The sequence below is a fragment of the Bos indicus genome, chromosome 15 (assembly GCF_029378745.1).
Source record: "Bos indicus isolate NIAB-ARS_2022 breed Sahiwal x Tharparkar chromosome 15, NIAB-ARS_B.indTharparkar_mat_pri_1.0, whole genome shotgun sequence".
Lineage (NCBI taxonomy): Eukaryota > Metazoa > Chordata > Mammalia > Artiodactyla > Bovidae > Bos > Bos indicus.
Genome location: NC_091774.1, coordinates 34512113 through 34530404, shown reverse-complemented (window position 1 = coordinate 34530404; position 18292 = coordinate 34512113). Strand labels below are relative to the sequence as shown.

At 47.3% G+C, this 18292-nt stretch overlaps 1 protein-coding gene across 8 annotated transcripts in view; it reads right to left on the bottom strand.

The window, feature by feature from the left end:
• The window catches only part of GRAMD1B (GRAM domain containing 1B), a 213020-nt gene that overhangs the window by 93718 nt on the left and 101010 nt on the right, over positions 1-18292 (bottom strand). Inside the window, exon 1 of one of the 8 annotated variants that reach the window (XM_019975436.2) lies at positions 7991-8504. The exons of the other annotated variants lie outside the window; for them this stretch is intronic. Coding sequence (XP_019830995.2) covers positions 7991-8013 — 23 coding nt within the window. The 5' untranslated portion in view covers positions 8014-8504. Of the gene's footprint in view, positions 1-7990; positions 8505-18292 lie in introns of those variants that run through there. 8 annotated transcript variants of the gene reach the window in all.

Here is an 18292-nt window from a genome sequence, read left to right as displayed (position 1 = left end):
CGGCTCGCCTTCCAAGTTGGGAAATGGCATTCCCACACGTGGGTCACCCTGAGCTTAAGGGCTTCTCACAAAGTAAGACAGCAAGCCCGCAGCCTCAGCCTCTCTTTGGAGGCTGTGGGCAGGTGAGCCCCGACTTGCCTCTGAACATTCAGCTCTGTTCTGATCTCTTCATCCATCAGGCCCTCATTCTGGTTCTGTGACCCACTTCTTGATTCTTCCTTGCCTGAGAGATCTGCTATACCCTCTAGAGATCTCAGTGGCCTCCATCCTTCAAAGATCAACTCACATCCCACCTGCTCCATCCAGCCCTTCTCCATTGATTTTGCTCATTACTACTCTTCCCCATCTGTTCCTGCACATCATTAGTGCTTATAATTCATATCATTAAATGTCTTCATAAATTATCTTGGAATATTTCTCTACCTTTTCATGGGTATTAGTCTTCTTTCTTTTTATGGACAAAGACCTGATTTCCAACTGCTTTGTAATTGGGCTCTGGAGTCAGATTGTCATCTTGAACACTTTTGGGCTGTGTGATCTTGGAACAATCATTTTACCTCTCTGTGCCTCACTTACTAATTTGTAAAACCTACATAATAATAGTACAAAGCCCACATAATGGCCATGAGTTAATATACAGAAAACACTTAGGCTCCTCTGTCCATTGGATTCTCCAGGCAAGAATACTGGAGTGAATTGCAGTGCCCTCCTCCGGGGGATCTTCCTGACCCAGGGATCGAACCTGCAACTCTTACATCTCCTGCATTGACAGTAGGTTCTTTACGACTAGTGCCACTTGGGAAGAATTATTATATAAGTACTAGCTATTATTATTAACATCTTTACCATCATCACTGTTACTATTAAGGTGCTTGGAACAAGACGGCTAGCTAGGATGGAGCCAGTAAAAACATCACTTCATTGTACTTGAGTGGCATCTCTATTTGCCTAAACTAGGGGCTAACTTTGAGTCAAGGGCCAGATGATAATTATTTCAGTTTTGGGGGTCACAGATCTTTGTTACAACGCCTTATCTCTGATGCTAAGGCATGAAAGCAGCCACAGACAATGCATAAACAAAGCTTTATTCATGAACACTGAAATCTGAATTTCATAATTTTACATGTCATGAAATATGACTCTTCTCTTGGTTTTTTCCAACCATTTAAAAACAATTTTATGAACACCAAAAACATTCTTAGCTTGCCATCTGTATAAAAACAGGCAGCAAGCTGAATGCAGCTCTTGGCATCCACACAAGGTCACACAGGGTCCTCCATGGTATCGCAAATTAAGGCCCTTGTTCTACAGGCGGTCAGAATACATTGTAAGGTTTTGAGCAAGCATGCGCCCACACCCACACTCTCATAAAAACAGCTGCGGTGGGCATCACTAGTGTCAATAATACCTCTCTTCCTACCATCATAGGCCTACATCTCCCAGCTTTCCTGCAGCCAGGCAGGGCCACGTGACTACTTCTGGCCAATGCACCGAAAGGGCAATGACAGTGTATTAGCTTCCAAGGGGAACCATTCAAGTGGCATGCTCCCTTCCCCTGCAGTGCTTGTGGAGGAGATGCCAGGAGATTCTACAGCCTGGATCACAGAGCTAACCACATGGAGGATGGATCCCTACAGAGTTTTCCAGAATCTCGGGAGGACACGGATGGTCAAAAACTAACTTACAATGAGAGCTGAGGTGCTGAGTTTGCAGGTGGGGAGTGGGATGGTGGTTGTCATCGTGGCATAACCTAGATAATCCAGTTTAATTCAACAGCTTTCTGCAAATACCCACCAAAGAACAGCACTAAGGATAAGTAAACACAAAAACATCTAGCCAATACCCCATTTATCCTATGCTTTCTTCTTGATGGCTCATTTAGGAGACCAATGTCCAGACTTCTGGACAACTGAGCAAGAGATCAGAAGTATTCTCTTCCTCAAGTTCTGTCATGAGAAACCCTAAATCATCTCTTCCAGCAGTAAAAGGCAATGACAACAAGTCTCGGAATAGCCAAGAAGAAGAGTTTCTAGCCAGCAGCAAAGACTCTGGCATCCACACAACTGCTCATCATCAAGTGCTCATCATCTGATTTGTTTGACATAATCTCTGCCATCCAGAGGCTTACATTTTAATATAGTGAATCTTTCTTCCTAAGTAATAATGATGATGACAACAACAAAAAACCAAAACAAACACAAGGAAAATAATGTTTAGTACTGCTTATTTCAAGCCAGATGCAGTTTCCCAAAGTAGGAAAAAAAAAAAACACCTGGGTAAGAGGTAGGAAAAGGCCTATCCCTTTAGGAAATCTTGCAGAGTCAGAAGATTTGGTCCTTGCCCTAAGCTCTCCTGATCACTCAAGGGATTTAATGTCTATATGACGAGTACTCAGTGCCCCGGAGTTACCAAGACCATGGGAAAATGCCACTTCTCCCATCCCACCAAGTAATAAGTAACTCTCACGCTGTTAGCAAGAGGTGTACCTGCTGGGGGATGTTTGTAAATGAATATTTAATATTTTCAAGTGAAGGTTTATTTTTAGGGTCTCCTGCTGGCTAAAGAAGTGCACCAATGGCCCACATCACAAGTGATCCGCTCTATGGGGACTGTGCCTTTTTTTAAACCATTGGTCAAAGAAAGCTGAGAGACCCTCTAATCTGCCCAGCACTGTTACTTAATCCCACTTTCATGACGGCTACACTGGGGGCAAACGGAAGTCACCTAACAAGCAGGTCACACAGTAGGTCAAAAGGTGATGACAAGGACATCCCTGGTGGTACAATGGATAAGAATCTGCCTGCCAACACAGGGGACATGGGTTTGATCCCTGGTCTGGGAAGATCCAACATGCCCATGAGCAGCTAAGCCCACGCTCTAGAGCCCAGAAGCCACAACTATGTGAGCCTGCATGCTGTAATTACTGAAGCCCGTGTGCCCAGAGCCTGTGCTTTGCAACAAGAGAAACCAACGCAATGAGAAGCAACTGCAAGAAGAGTAGCCCCGACTAACTGCAACTAGAGAAAGCCCTGTAGCAACAAAGATCTATCACAACCAAAAAATAAATTAATTAAAACAATTTTTTAAAGGTGGTGACAAGATTCAGACTTCTGAGTTGGCTTTCCAGAATCTCCAGTCACTAAGCAACCCCAATCTTGACTGCAGCTCACTTCCTGGTAAACTTGAGAAGAGCTGGGAAGCTCGGTTCTAGAGAGGGTATGCAGAGGCCATGCCCAGGGTCCTCCTCTACAGCAGACCTCACAGAAAGGACCTTAAAAGATAAATACACATCCTGATCATAACACTCCAGAAATTCCAAACTTTCCCTTACATCTAATTTAAATCCTTCTTGTTTCAATCCAACCATTTCTTCCTTCCTGGGTCTAAACCAGAGCTGAAGAAGGAACAAGTCTCCATGTGTTAACAGATGTGAAGAGAAGGCACACACTGGACCAGTGACCTTGTATCAAATAAAATACAAAATCAAATCAAATCAAAAGTGATACCTTGTATCACCACGGAAGATGGAGGTGTGCAAAACAGACTCCCTTCCAGTTACCCGGTAAGAACATAAGTGACTGGGTTCTCTCACACGGCATTCACATTCCTAAATAAACAGCGTGAAGCCACATGACTGCTTGCTCACCCACTCAAACACAGAGACGAACTCGAAGTTCCTCTCCACTGGGGACCAAGACCTGGCCACAGAAATGCTTCCCCCAGCTACACGTCAAGACCTAGGCTCTGTCTCAACTCTGTGTTTTTTTTTTTTCACTGAATGCAATTCTTCCAGCACATGGACTTTTCTGAAGGTCTGTCACAGCCCTTAACAGATGTGAGGACTAGGAATGTGAGGACAGAGAATCCAGACAGATGTCACTTCAGGCTGCCAAGCCCTGTGGAGGCCAAAACAATCTGTACAGGGAGCAGCCCCACCAAACTGGAGACTTTTTTAGTGACTGAGTTCCTAAAGCTCTGCAGGAATTAAGAACAGCTTTACATCACACATAATACAAAAGAAAAAATTAACCACCACGTAGAAGCTAAGAAGGACTGGTGAAGTGGTCTTTAAATAACTTCTTTAGTTTCTAAATTACGTGTGCTGCAGTTCTGCTCGGGCACAGCCCTATCTATTTATGTATGTACCTACTCTCCCGGGGGGCTTCCCTCGTGGCTCAGATGATATAAAGAACCTGCGGCAATACAGGAGACCCTGGGTTCGATCCCTGAGTTTGAGAATATCCCCTGGAGAAGGGAACGGCAACTCACTCCAGTATTCTTACCTGGAGAATCCCATGGACAGAGGATCCCGGCGGGCTACAGTCCATGGGGTTGCAGAGAGTCAGATACAACTGAGTGACTAACACACACTCCTCTCCCAATCTCCTCCGTGCCACCTTCACCTTGCTCACCAAGTTAGCAGGAGATGGAATCACAGAATCATCTCTCAAGAGAACCTAAAGCCCCTGGCCCAGAGAGAAGGAGATTGGACTGCAGGGAGGATTTCTAGCTCACGATCCAGGCACTTGTCATTCACAGACATGTATCTTGATCAGCTTTGTCCAAAAGCACCCCCGTGATAACCTCGTAACTCCAATAGGTGCAGTGTTAACGCTGTACATAGGACAACATCCACTGACCTAACACTGTCTGGCCTTCACACCCCCACTAAGTGCTAATTACTTCAAGAAGTGTCTCTGCCACCCCAGCTGAAGTCAGTTCCAACCCCCTCTGAGTTTCCAGAGCGCTCGGTGTTCACTGCTTTAGTACTTCCTGACTTGCTCTGCAGGTTGTGTGTGTGGGCATGTGTTTGTGTTGAGGGGCATCAGGTCTCATTCTACTGGTGAGGCTAGGTCACGTGACATGTCCTTTCATTTTTTCATCCCCCACAGTATCTAGGCACAGGGCTGTGAAAACAATAACTACTTGGCCAGCATTTGTAGAATGAAGGGATGGATGATTTATGAATTTACAGACCTTGGACCTTGCGCTCTAGAGAAGTGGGTCTAACCAGATACACTATGCTGTTGTTGTGGCAGGGGCAAAACTGAAATCATGGTCAAGTAAAAAAAGTTTGCATTCTGGCTTTTCACTAACTAGTTGCAAGAATTTAGTCAAAACCCTTTATCGCTCTGTAGCTTAGTTTCCCTAGCTTGAAAATGGAGATGCCAGCCACTTCATGGCATTATAGTGAGGACTGGATGGGATAATGCACTTCCATACACTTTTAAAAGACTAATAAACTAACAACAACATCAACACAAAAGTAAGGCAAAGAGACAGCAAAATAGAAAAAAAAAACCCAGCCAATATGTGCATGCTCAGTAGCTCTCAGTCATATCCAACTCTTTGGGACCCTATCATCTGTAGCCTGCCAGGCTCCTCTGTCCATGGGATTCTCCAGGCAAGAATACTGGAGTGGGTTGCCAAGCCCTCCTGCAGGGGATCTTCCTGACCCAAGGATTGAACTGGTGTCTTCTGCGCCTGCTGCAATGCAGGTGGATTCTTTACCCACTGAGCCCCCTAGGGAGCCCATATATTCACATGTATATACATAAAATACAGAAGAAAGAACAAGTGAATCACTGGGGAGAATTCCTGCAAATCCAAAGCCAGACTTGTATCTGTACATCTCGAAGCAGGTTATTTAACCTCTCTGTTTGTATTTCCTTGCTCTGTGAAGTGGGGGCCTTAATTATAATTCTACATGACTTAATACATGTAAAGTGCTTCATATGGTGCTTGACACACAGTAAGCACTCAATACATGTTAGTTTAATCACTAACACATAGCAGGCATTTCAGAAATGTGTCTAGAAATGGTTCAAACATTAGAGAGTTAATTCATTCCATCCTCTTCCGTAGACACAGAGTATTACCCAAAACAAGGCAGCAAAGGTATCTATCTCCCCTTGTTTCCGTCAAGTCCTGCAATTGGGAGAGAGAGAGTACCCCAACACAAGATCGTACCAAACGGAGCCGCATCTCCAGCCCAAACAGCCACAGCACAACTACAGGGTCTGGCCCCAGGGCCAAAACGGACCGATAAATCTGTACCTAATGAGATGGTGAATCACGGGGTCTGAGAGTCCCTGGGGCAGACACACACACACACACACACACACACACACACACCATTTTCCTATCCTGCTAACATTATACATTATACTTGGCTGAAAAGGACAAGGTTACCCCAATTATAGTTCCTAGCCTAACACTGCACTCTGGTTGAAATGCATCAAGAGATACTGGAGGCAGATTTTTAAAGGCAAACATCTCTGCATGTCCCCAGGGGACCAGCCCGGGCTGGGCAGAGAAACACTCTGCGTTAAAGTGATGTCTCATCTTGAATGACAGCCAAGCACCCCTTGGCCCCGACCCCAGCGTGCTGACAGCAGGGGCGCGGGGGAAGCTGAGTGATCTCCGTGACGAGCCAGCGTCCCTGCTCTCCGGGCGGCACCCATGCTCACCTTGGAGGCCTCGTGCAAGTCATGGGCCCAGCTCGGCTCTGCTGGGGAATAAGGGGCCAGCTCTGGATGCTGACTGGGCCTGCTAACCCTGCCAACCCAGGAGGAACAGAGAACCTGGCCCCAAGAAAGCCAGGGCAGGAAAGGCACCACGGTACCCCCACCTCCATTTCTCAAACTCAGAGGGGGCTTTCCTTGCGCACAGGAGCCAATACACGAGCAAGTGAAACCAAACGCTGAGGAGCAGAAGCTACAGGCTGGGTGGTTACTGCTGTGTACCAACTGCCCCAGACCTCACAGTTATGAAGGGTTAAGCCACCAGAAACTAAGTTCCTCCACTTTCTTTCCACAAAGTATCTTTTCTAAAGTATCTTTTCACTGAAGGACCCTCTTGCCTAAAGGAGGAGGGCTAGCCTAGAGTGACTCTTCTGGGGTTTAAGCTGGGGTGGTGGTGGTGTTGGGGGAGGGGGTGGTTCTGCAAAGCCAGATGTGGCCAAGAGCCAGACCAGGACTCTCTGCATTAAACAGCTCAATACCCAACTCACCCTCCATTCTAGAAAAGTGACCCAACACCACCCCACCCAGGACCTCCGGCCACAGGGAGCACTCCCAAGCCTCCTCCTCCTCCCACCTCTACAGCCTTCAAGAAGAAGCTCCATCTCCAGCCAGGGAGTCTTCTTCCTCGGAGCTGCACACGCCACCTTGCAGGGAATGGCGAAGTTTTCCGAGCAAAATCTCCAGTTGCTCAACCAGAGAAAAAGCCAAGTCACCCACCCATCTGATTCAAAGGAGAAGAGGGAGAGGTAGGGTTTTATTTTTAAAATGGAAAGCAAAAATATTCTGAGGACTTTGGCGGCTACAGTACAGATACCCACACCCCAAGCAAGAGGAAGAAGGGCTTGCAAAGCCCCAAGGTGTGTCCATGGTGGGCAAGGGACATCAGGCACGTTAGAGGGGAGAACCTGCAGCACCCCTGCCCCCCAACTCTCTTCTCAGAGAGAAGCCTCTAAGAGGTCAGAGACTGCTCACCAGGGGTGAGAATGCCCCAGGAGCAGGGGGATAAGGGCCCCCTGGGATGCTCTCGGGTAAAGAAAGTCTGCACCACCAGCTTAATGCGAACATACGGGATCCTGTGAAAGGTTTCTTTCTTTATCCAGTTCCCTCAGCGTTCGCCAGCCCTCGGCCCCCTCGAAGTTGGAGCCTCTTTTTTAGCTGTAGTTTGATTCTCTCCACAGCCCCTCAACTTCCACCAAACGCCTCCCCCAGGAAGAGGCTGGCAGAAAATACTGCAGCGGTGCAGAAGCTGGGGGGTGAGCCAGATAGGGCAACCCAACTTTGCAGAGTGTGTGGACCCCACCTTCACCCCTTGATACCCGGCTCAGAAGAGGGAGCCTATCTGAAGGAGACCTCTCCTGAGGTCGTGGAGGTGCTGGGGGGGAGCAGGGGAGGGGGGTGGGGGCAGGAAACACTGGGGTGAAGAAAGACAGCGGCAGGGGGAGCTGCCTGTTCCCTGGTCTACTCACCAGGACAGCTTGAATCCTTTCATTAGTACAGTCACGATAATCCACTGACCGTGTCCTTAGCATCCCGGGCACAGCTCCGAAGGTCCCAGAACATATTTGAAAAGATGACGAAGTCCCAAAAAGAACAGAATCCCATGAAATGTGACTTGAACCCAGAAAGAGAAAGGCAAGAGAGAGAGACAGACACAGAGAGAGAGAGGCAGCGCCAGCCAGAAGAAGTATTCCACTGTTTTCTCTCCCTCCCTGTTCCCAGCTGAAAGCTGGGCGAAGAGGCAAAGGACAGCTTCTGCAAACCCAGCCCGGGGCTGGAGCTGCCTGCCTGCCTGCCCGAGTGGCCGCTGCCACTGCCAGTTTCTGATGAGGATGGGCACGGCTGGCAAGGCTGCAAAACAAGCCCTGGAGTTGCTGTCAACAGGCAGGCTGGTCGGCTACCCTCCCACCCTCTCCTCACACCGGCTCCGAGCAGCCTAGGGAAAGGACCCCCAAGCAGAGCCCCGGGAGGAGAGCAAAAACAAGTAGAACCTGCACCTCTCTTCCCCCAGGCGGCAGCTCCCGCAGCTCCATATAATCTCCTAATCAATGCAGTACCCAAGCAAAGCCCTGCCAGCCACTTCCGCCCATTTAAAGACACAGCACACGTTTTGTCCCAGGATGGCAGGATGGGACAGAAAGTCAGGGAGAGGATGGGGGAGCGATGTGGCTGCCGGAGAAGGAAGAGGACAGGGCAGAAAGGTCTGAGGACAAGTGCTTCCCTGGGTATCCGTCAAAGGGTTAAAATGCCCCACACTGGGAGTGGGAGGGGGGCATGGCCCCCAGGCTCTCGGTAAGCCCCGAATCTGAAGCTGAGCCAACTTAAGAGGCCAGGTGCCTTGGTGTCCTAAGGCAGGTGAGCTGCCTGGGACCACCTTAAATAGAGTCCTCGCCCTTCCCCAGCAAGACGGGGCAGGCACAGGGCTTCGAGGTCCCCAGCAGTTCACAGCACTCAGAACTCTCAGTTCTCTTCCCTGCTGGGGACATCGCCTCTCTGGGCTCAGGATGAGGCAGCTCCTTGTGGTGGCCCAGCAGCGCCCCCAGTCACCTGGGCCCAGGAAACCCTTTAAGGTGGCCACCAAGGCCTGGTGCAGGATTTAAACAACATTTTATCATCACACAGGGCCCCATGAAGATCCAGACAAGACCCAGCATCAAGTGAGGAGGGACTGAGATTTTTCAACATCAACTCGAACACTGGACTCCCAGGAAAAGGAGACATGGCTCTTCTTACAATCCTCCAAGCTGAGGTCCAGGAGTTCCAGCCCCAGCAACTCCTCTGACCATGCCATTCCCTTTTGTCCTCCCCTAGATTACTGACTATCTGCGTCAGTAATGCGGATGGGTGAGAATGAACAAAGAGGAGATTAATTATGACATAGCAACCGTCAACTGAACCATAATAAGGCTTTACCCTGTAACTTGCCCCAAAGCAATCAAGATATCCATTTGTGCTATAGGCACACACCATCTACACTTGACCCTCTAAGGTGACACTTAAGAAAAACCAGAGTGCAGATAATTACTTGTTTATGATCTGCCTTCCTCCTTTTAGATGATCAGCTCCATGAAGGCAGGGGAAGTATATGGGTTCAGCTTTATCTCTCCAGTTGAGTAGGAATGCTTGCCCAGTAGGGGTCTGATAAGCCAGTGTTTAATTGACCTCATTCAAACCTAACTCAAGCACTGTTGTCTCTCTCCAGCGTCCAGATGGTTCTGCAGAAACACTGGTAAAGATATCCTTGGGTGATGGAACTTCTCTCCATCCATAGTCCCCATATGGGACACCACACTGAAACACTTACAAGACTTCTGAAGACATCTGTGGTTATGTTTCTAAAGCTCCTTGAGCTTGTCCCTTGGCCATACTGTCAGCCTAGGTATTATAGGGATGCAGAAGATTCCAGAAGTGCATACAATTCTCCTTTACAACCAAGATAATTCTCTCAAAGGACTTTCCAGGACCTGTGACCCAGCCCCTAGGCTAATGTCACTTAGAGGACTCCAGGAAGATGCTTTCATTCTGCCCATCAACTGCTCTGATCACAGGTGATACATAAAACCTGAATCAAAGCTTTCCAAGCATTACATTAGAAACACTATTGTAATGTTCAAATTCTTTAGCTTTTACACTTTACCTATTATTTTTCAAACTCCCCTTTGCTTCACAATTATTAAGTAAGACTTTATTGAGGGCAAGCATTATCTCACTGAAACCTCACACACATTATGAAGTAGTTAACTCTCATTATTTTCCAGGTAATACAGCTAATGGAGAGGTGCAAGACAAAACCTGGTAAACTAGAGTGTAGTGTCTCGATTTGTCTAATACCAACCAACAAGCTGCAACCTTGGGATTTGAATGCAGGCATGGCCAACTCCAATATCCAGTCTCTCCATCATAATGTATGTTGATGAAAGAAAAATCTTCTCCATCATCAGACAAGCTGATGATAAGGGCTAATGTGCTCCCAGAACAAAAAGAATCCAGGCCACAGGTAAAAGGAAGACTGAATCAAGCTAGCTTCCTCTTCCTTTAACTGATGAGTTAGCTGGCTTGCATGTCACTGTGTGTATGTGATGTGAGGAGCACCCTGAGATTCCTCATTCAGTATATGTTCCTTCTTTTATCTTCTCATAGAGGACAGTCTGATTTGTACGGTTTGAAAAGTTCCCCGACCGGTAAATTGTCAGCACTGACGTAATTCTACATTCATCTGTGTATGATCAGGCAGGTGCGTTAGACTCTCCTGTTTCTGCCTGACTGCAATCTGGCTGGCCACTCCTTGATACCCATTTTTCAAGAAGGGCAAGAATTTCCAAAAAAAAACTAAACTCAGAGGACTTCTATTTCTGGCAATATGGTAGACTAGATATCCTGATGGTCCTTCCTGCTAACAACTAAAAAATGCTGCATAAAATAAAACACTAACAAAGAAAGAAAAATTCTTTTCAAAAAGCTTGATGAGCTATCAAAACAGGAATATTTAGAGGCACAAATGTAGTGAGTGCAGAAACCCAGAAAATCAAGGGATGCCTTGAGGATACATTTTTGGAACCTGTGAAACTGGTTTTGGTTCTGATGGCCTCACAGAGCACACTGGACAAGGGACAAAGTCAAAAGCCCACTTGTGTGAGGCCATGTCCTTCTCCAGGGGCTCTTCCCGACCCAGAGATCGAAGCTGGGTCTCTGGCATTGCAGGCAGATTCTTTACCACTGAGCCACCAGCGAAGCCCTATGTGATGCCAAAAGCCCGCTAATGTGAGAGAAGACTTGGGAAAGCAGGTCCTGCTAACTAAACTCTCACCACAAGGGTGAACTTGAAAGACACGGTGCTGCTGAGGATATAAAAGGAAAACTGTCTTCAACCTTGACAGTGAGTGAATGAGGAAAGAAAAACAATCTCCCCAATAAGTCATAATTACAAATGGATCCTCACACAGATCGTTGCCTAAGAATTTCCTAAGAAATTCACCAAAAAAAAAAAAAGTCCAGAAAAGGAAGGCTGTAACCACAGTAAGATTAAGAACATATGATCATCAGCATTGACCACAGAAAAGACAAGATTTTTCTGAGAGAAGACTGCGCAATATATGTAATTGGACTGTGTAATAACTGGAGTTATTCAGAGTTTATTTTTAAAATTCTATAAATTAATAAGAAAAAAACCACAATGAGAAAAATAGACAAATGATTTGAATAAGCACTTTCAGAAGAGGAAATGATCAATAAATATACGAAATGGTGCTCAAGTTCATGAGTACTTAGGAAAATGCAAATTTAAACTTTGGTGAGATACCACCTCATACCCAGATGATTGGTAAAATTTTAAAAATCTAATGGGGACTTTCCTGGTGGTCCAGTGGTTAGGACTTCACCTTCGAATGCAGAGGGTAAGGATTCGATCCCCGGTCGGGGAGCTAAGATCACACATGCTTCACGACCAAAAAACCAAAACATAGAAACACTATTGAAAGAAATTCAATGAAGACTTCAAAAAAGGGTCCACATCAGAAAAAAAAAAATCCTAATAAAATAAAATAAAAAGTCTAAGTCTAACAATATCAAGGTTGGAAAGGAGCTATGCAAGTGTGTATTAGTCTGGTTCCTAAGGAAACTACTTGGTACTATGTGGGCAGGCTGAAGACGTGCCTCCCCTAACGTCTAAAGTCAGGGCTCACGTGAGAAACTCCACACAGCACTGAATATGACAACATGGTTTGCAGGGACCCATCAAAACACTGGGGAAAAAATGTCAACAACAGGAAGGAAAATTAACTGCTCTTTTCTTGATCTGGGATAGTATACAGCAATACGTGCCTGCATGCTCAGTGGCATCCAACTCTTTGTGACCTCATGGACTGTATGTAGCTCGCCAGGCTCCTCTGTCCATGGAATTCTCCCGGCAACAATACTGGAATGGGTTAGCCATTCCTTTCTCCAGGAGATCTTCCCAATCAAGGGATCAAATCTGCGTCTCCTGTGTCTCCTGCACTGGCAGGTGGGTTCTTTACCACTGAGCCACCTGGGAAGCCCCAGTATATAACAACAGCATACAGAAAATGTATACATTACTGTCACAAGTGGATGAATCTCAGAAACAATGTTGAACAGAGGAAGCAAATCAGAGAAGAATACCTACAGTATGATGATATATATATATAACACACATGATAGATAGATGAAAGTGAAAAGTGAGTGTTAGTTTTGCCCAAGTAACACTTAGTTTTGTCCAACTCTTTGTGATCCCATGAACTGTAGCCTGCCAGGATCCTCTGTCCATGGAATTCTTCTGGCAAGAATACTAGAGTGGGTTGCCATTCCCTTCTCCAGGGGATCTACCTGACCCAGGGTGTCTTCTGCACTGCACCCAGGTCTCCTGCATTGCAGGCAGATTCTCTTCCATCTGAACCACCAGGGAAGCCTGAGATCGATAGATTGAAGCCAGACATTTTATAGCCAAATAGAGAATCTGTATAAAGAGATAATCTGTACCCATAAAACGAAAAGTCACGGGGATGACACAGCCAACATTTAGGAGGTGGTCACCTCCATAGGGTGGGAGGACAGTGTGGTCAGCAGGATGGGTACGAGGCATAGCTGTGTTCACCTGGCATCAGCCTTTGCCTATTTTTGTGAACAGACTTGATGAAAGGGCAGGACGGTGGTGGGGGAAGGACTGACAATGACAACCTTTTGTGTTATATGCATTTTCCAAAATCTCAGTTAAAAAAACTGATCTTCCCAGTCTCACAAATATTCACAAGTTGGCTGTGTGCCCAAGGTTCCGTTCACAGAAGAAGGTTGGTTTACATGACTCTAAGCTTCTTGCTACAGTGGTTCCTTCCGAATGTTACTGGGTTTGGAATGAAGGCTGGAAAAAACTTCCTTTCTGATTTTCGCTGCCCTGGCTCCCTCCTGGCCCCCAGGAGCCTGAGGTCTCACCCACCCTCATGCTGTTCCTCTGCTAACCCGGCAATATCACAACTGGACTTTCTGCCTCATCTGTGAGTCAGGGCCAGAATGGTGAGAGAGGCCTTTCAACCAGAGCACACAGCTGGTGACCAATAACCGGACACCAAAGGCCCCCAGCCAAGGGACGCCTTGCATCTGTGAGCCGGAGCGAGAACTCAGCCCCGTGACTCCCACCTCCCCACCAGCGGCTCTTTCCTCTTTCCGGCAGCAGACGCACATGCCTCCTCACGACCTTGGGAAGTCACTGGGAGTGGAGCGTATCTGGAGCAGAAAATAGATGGACAATGTGGTCCCCGCAGGCCCGCCTTCTCTCTTGCTCTCGGATCTGCGCTGCCCTCGCTCTGCCCCTGCTCCTGAGGAGCGCCGCAGTTGCAGGGCAGAGCCACATGCCTCCAGGAGCTGGCAAAAACTGGGGCAGAGCAGTGCTGCAGTCACACGCTGGGGAGACAGAGAGCTCCGCGCTCAGGCAGAGGGAGTCGTCAGGCGCCCAGAGCGTTATATTTAAGGAGCATTTTGGAGGTCAGGAAGCTAGTGGAGAGGAGCAGTGGGGGAGGGGGAGCCTCCTGAACACTTGAACAACAAGCCCCCACACCTCGTCCTCCAGCCAGAATTCCACGCTGCGGTCAACAGAGGCTGTGTGAGGGGACGGCAGATGGCCAGAGCTGCGCCCATCAGGTGCTCCCCACCACTTCCCCGTGCCTTCTCCCTTCCTCCCTGCCCTCCCTCCTCCACTCTCCTCTCCCCACCCTCTGCCACTATTAGTCACTGGCTCTGGGGTGACGGTGTGGACTGCAGGCATTGGCCTTGCCCTCTGGTTGGCACCCAGCCTGGGGCCTCCTGAGCCCGCCCCACCCCTCCAGTGCTTGGACCTCTGCCCTCAAGCCCCGCGGGCCACTCTAGGGAGGGGCGGCTCAGGCCACGGAGTAGCTGGGGTAGAGAGGTTCGTGGGGAAGGCCAGCCAGGCTCTGATCATTTGAAGGACGCTTCCTTCTGCCTCTGCACCCCAGGGATTTGCTTAGGGTGCTAGACAGACAGACTCACCTCCCCCCCCACCCCCAGCCTTCTTCGCTCCTCCTTCACAATCTGCTAATCCAGAAGGTTCCTCCAGGCAACCAATAGGATGGACAAGGTCAAAGTCAAGCTCTGGTAGGCTTCATCCCACCCCCTCTTCATCAGGACCAGAGAGGAGGGAGGGAGATGAGATGGAGGCGGGCGGCCAGGGATTCCACACAGGGGTGTCTGTCCACGTGAGTTTCGGACGGCCTCCCGTGCATTAGGTCTGGGGTTCTCACAACAACCCAGTGAGATGTGACTAAACCACACTGGATGGAAGGAGAAACTGAGGCCCTGGGAGGCCTCGTTCTGATCCTACTCCCAACCCTGAGATAAGGTGGGGGTTGGTGAAGAGAGCAAAAGCTAGGGAGCAAAGCCCTGTGCCCAGAAACCACAAAGGCCTCAAAACCATCTGCGCTCTCCAGCCCAGGCCCTTCTCCCTCTAATCCAGGCCAGGATGGGAGCTGCCTCCCCTGCTCTCCTGGGGACGGAAGCCAGTTAAGCTTTCCCTCCCTGTCTGCTGAAGCAGCTCTTGACATCCCCTCTCCATGATTACTTCCCGGCTTGATCAAAGGAGACAGGACCATCCTGGGTTCTGCTCTGTATGGCAATGAAAATCCCAAAGGGGACTGGACTCCTGCTCTTTATCCTGCCTTCCACTTTTCCTCCAAAGTCCCTCCCTGCTTTCCAAACCTGCCTGCCTGACTCAGTGCTGCTTTACCTGTAGGACTCCTTCATCGGGGGCTTCCCTGGTGGCTCAGAGGTAAAGAATCCGCCTGCCAATGCAGGACTCGCAGGTTCATTCCCTGAGTCGGGAAGATCCTCTGGTGGAGGAAACAGCAACCTGCTCCATGATTTTTGCCTGGAGAATCCCATGGACAGAGGAGTCTGGTGGGCTTCAGTCCAGGGGGTCACAGAAGAGTAGGACACAATTTAATGATGAAACAACAACAACTCTTTCATTAGCAGATCCTGGATCACAACTCCTGCTGCTGCTAGACAGACGGGCGGCCTCTAGGAGGTAAATGCCCTCCTGTCAGGAAAGACATCGCACACCTCGGAGAAATCCCACCCCCCAGGAGAGGGGAACGTGGCCTCATTTCACTCCTCATTCTAATTACACTCATAACAAAAGGAAACATGTCTGCTGCCAGATGGAAGAAACAAGGCAGATTTCTATTTACCCCTCCCTGCTCCTTCCTGGTTTATTCTCTGGAGAAATTCGGGGTGACTGATGGTGTCAGGGACCCTGGAGGATGCGCATCAACATTCTCAGGTTTTCTCAGGGAGGGAGCCCGAGCACCCATACACCCACAGCCAGCTGCTTCCTGCTGTCCTCCCACCAAATGGAGATTTCTCCTTTCTCAACTAAGTGACATATGAGAATTGCCATTAACAGACAGCTGAATCAAGTGTTAACTCATTTTCACAGTGGAAGTCTCCAGGCCAAGGACAAGACAAGAATCTCTTGCTGGCAGAGAAACTGCTTGCTTGTTGACAAGGACCAGCAGAGAAAAGCTGCATTCTTAACTGACACGGGCCTGACACCAGTCCTGGAGATATGGTTTTGTGGTTCAGCACAAGGATTCCGAAACTAGACTTCAGTTCAAATCCGTATTGAACAAGCTGCGTGACCCTGAGCAAGTCACTTACGCCTCGGCTCTATCTATAAAAAAGCCATGATGTCAACAATCCATGACAATGACACAAGGCGTGATATAATATCGAGTAAGTGCTCAACACTTTTTAACCCTTATTTTGCTTATTCTCAACCAGGGACCGCAGACCACCACTACCCACTGCAGAAGAACCACAGGTTCCATTTCTGTGCTTCCTGATCTACTTTTTCTTCTTTGCCAAAGTTTCTCACGTTTCCTATTTTTTTGGAGATGTTTGGGTGGTTTTATTTTGTGGTGTTTCTGTTAGGTCAGTCAGCTATTTATTTATTTATTCAACAATAGCTGTACTCACTGAGTGGCTAATGTGTTCATAACCCAGGCAAACCAAGATGATATTTCAATGATCAATCCAATATCATTCTTGAGCTCTAAAAGCTCATAAGCTAATAAGGAACACAAGGCATGGGCATTAAGTAGTTATAATAAATCTAACATAAAGTTTAAAGCAATAAGTCCCATTAGAGAGACACAGCTAATCAGACCAGCAGAGTACTTCTGTTTTTCAAAATGAAGATAGGTTTGTAATCATTATGCCAATTTTTCAATCAACTAATGAGTAATGGTGAATGTTCTCAGCTAAGCCTATATTAAATCTGTGTTAATTATTTCTTGATTAGTATGGCCTTAACTCCAAAGAGTTAGCCAGAAAAAGGATCCAATATTTGTCATCATCCTCTATGGAGACCAGAACTTCCTCTTTGCATGACAGGTGTCTAGAAATAGTGCCTTCAGAACATATTGCTTCGATGGCTGCCAATAAATACAGGTTTATTTGGATGGAGCAGTGTCTAAAAGGATGCATTCTGAAGTTTCACTTCCTACATCAGTATATTTTCTCATCAGCATCTTAAAGTTGAAAATTAAATGTTCAAAGATGATTCAGGCTGCTATACCTACGATATTCTCAAATCACAACAGACAGGAGACTGGTAATAATCATGAGTGAACCTAAGAGCCCAGGTTGCAGGGCTCCTCAGTAAATGCACCTGTGTCCTCCCGTAACTGTAACTCAACCCCCAGTTACCTGTGCTGCTTCAGGAGCGCCCAAGTGCTGGCCTGCACCATGATATATCCATGCAGATCCACAGACAAGTGAGAAAAATAAGGGCAATGTGGTTAAGCTCCCCAAAACTAAATATACTGTATCTTTAATTTTTAATAATTCATCCTTTAAAATTTTGTGTTTAGATTCTCACTAAATACTGGGTTGGCAAAAAGTTCATCTGGGTTTTTCCATAAGCTGGTACAAAAAATCCTGAACCAACCTTTCAGCCAACCCATCACAAATGGTGGTAGTGGTAGTTTCTACATTTTAGTTCAGTTTAGTCCTGTTGTTACCGTTTATGGGTTAAAAAAAAATATGTGGCAATTCTGGGTCAGTCCATCGACACTTTTCAATCTCTCTACAAAACCCACAAAGCTCAGACTCTCCTATGAAGAAGGCCTTCTCAGTTCCAAGATCTCACACTGCACTTGAAAGAGAGCCTCCGCCTCGTAACTGCTGATGAAAAATCTGAAAAGCTTCTCCAGTCCAAGGGGGCTGTCTGGGTCACAGAGGTTCCTAATCTAGTCTTTTTTTTTAATTGAGATATAATTGTGATAATTTCAGAAGTACAACATAATGCTTCCATGTATGTAGGTACTAAAAAAGATCACTACAGGAAGTCCAGTTAACATCCATCTACACACACATAGCTACAACTGTTCTTCTTATAAGGACCTAATCCAGTCCTGGCTGTTTGAACAATGCCTTGGAGCTAAGACTGTGCCTCCCAAATATACATGTGTACAGCTATGACCACTCCCCTGGGCACTCATACAAATTCCCAATTGTTCCTGAATACCTTCACCTTTATGTCCCATGGGCACCTCAGAGCCAGACCAACAAATGAAATTCCACATCACTACATCTCCTCCTGACCATGATCTCCTGAGCCTATCCCAAAAGATGGCACCACCCAGTCAGAGACCAGGAATTCATCCTACATGCCTCCTGTCCTGCCTCCCATTTAATTAGGCATAAAGTCACATCAGTTCGGGGGCTTCCCAGGTGGTGCTAGTGGT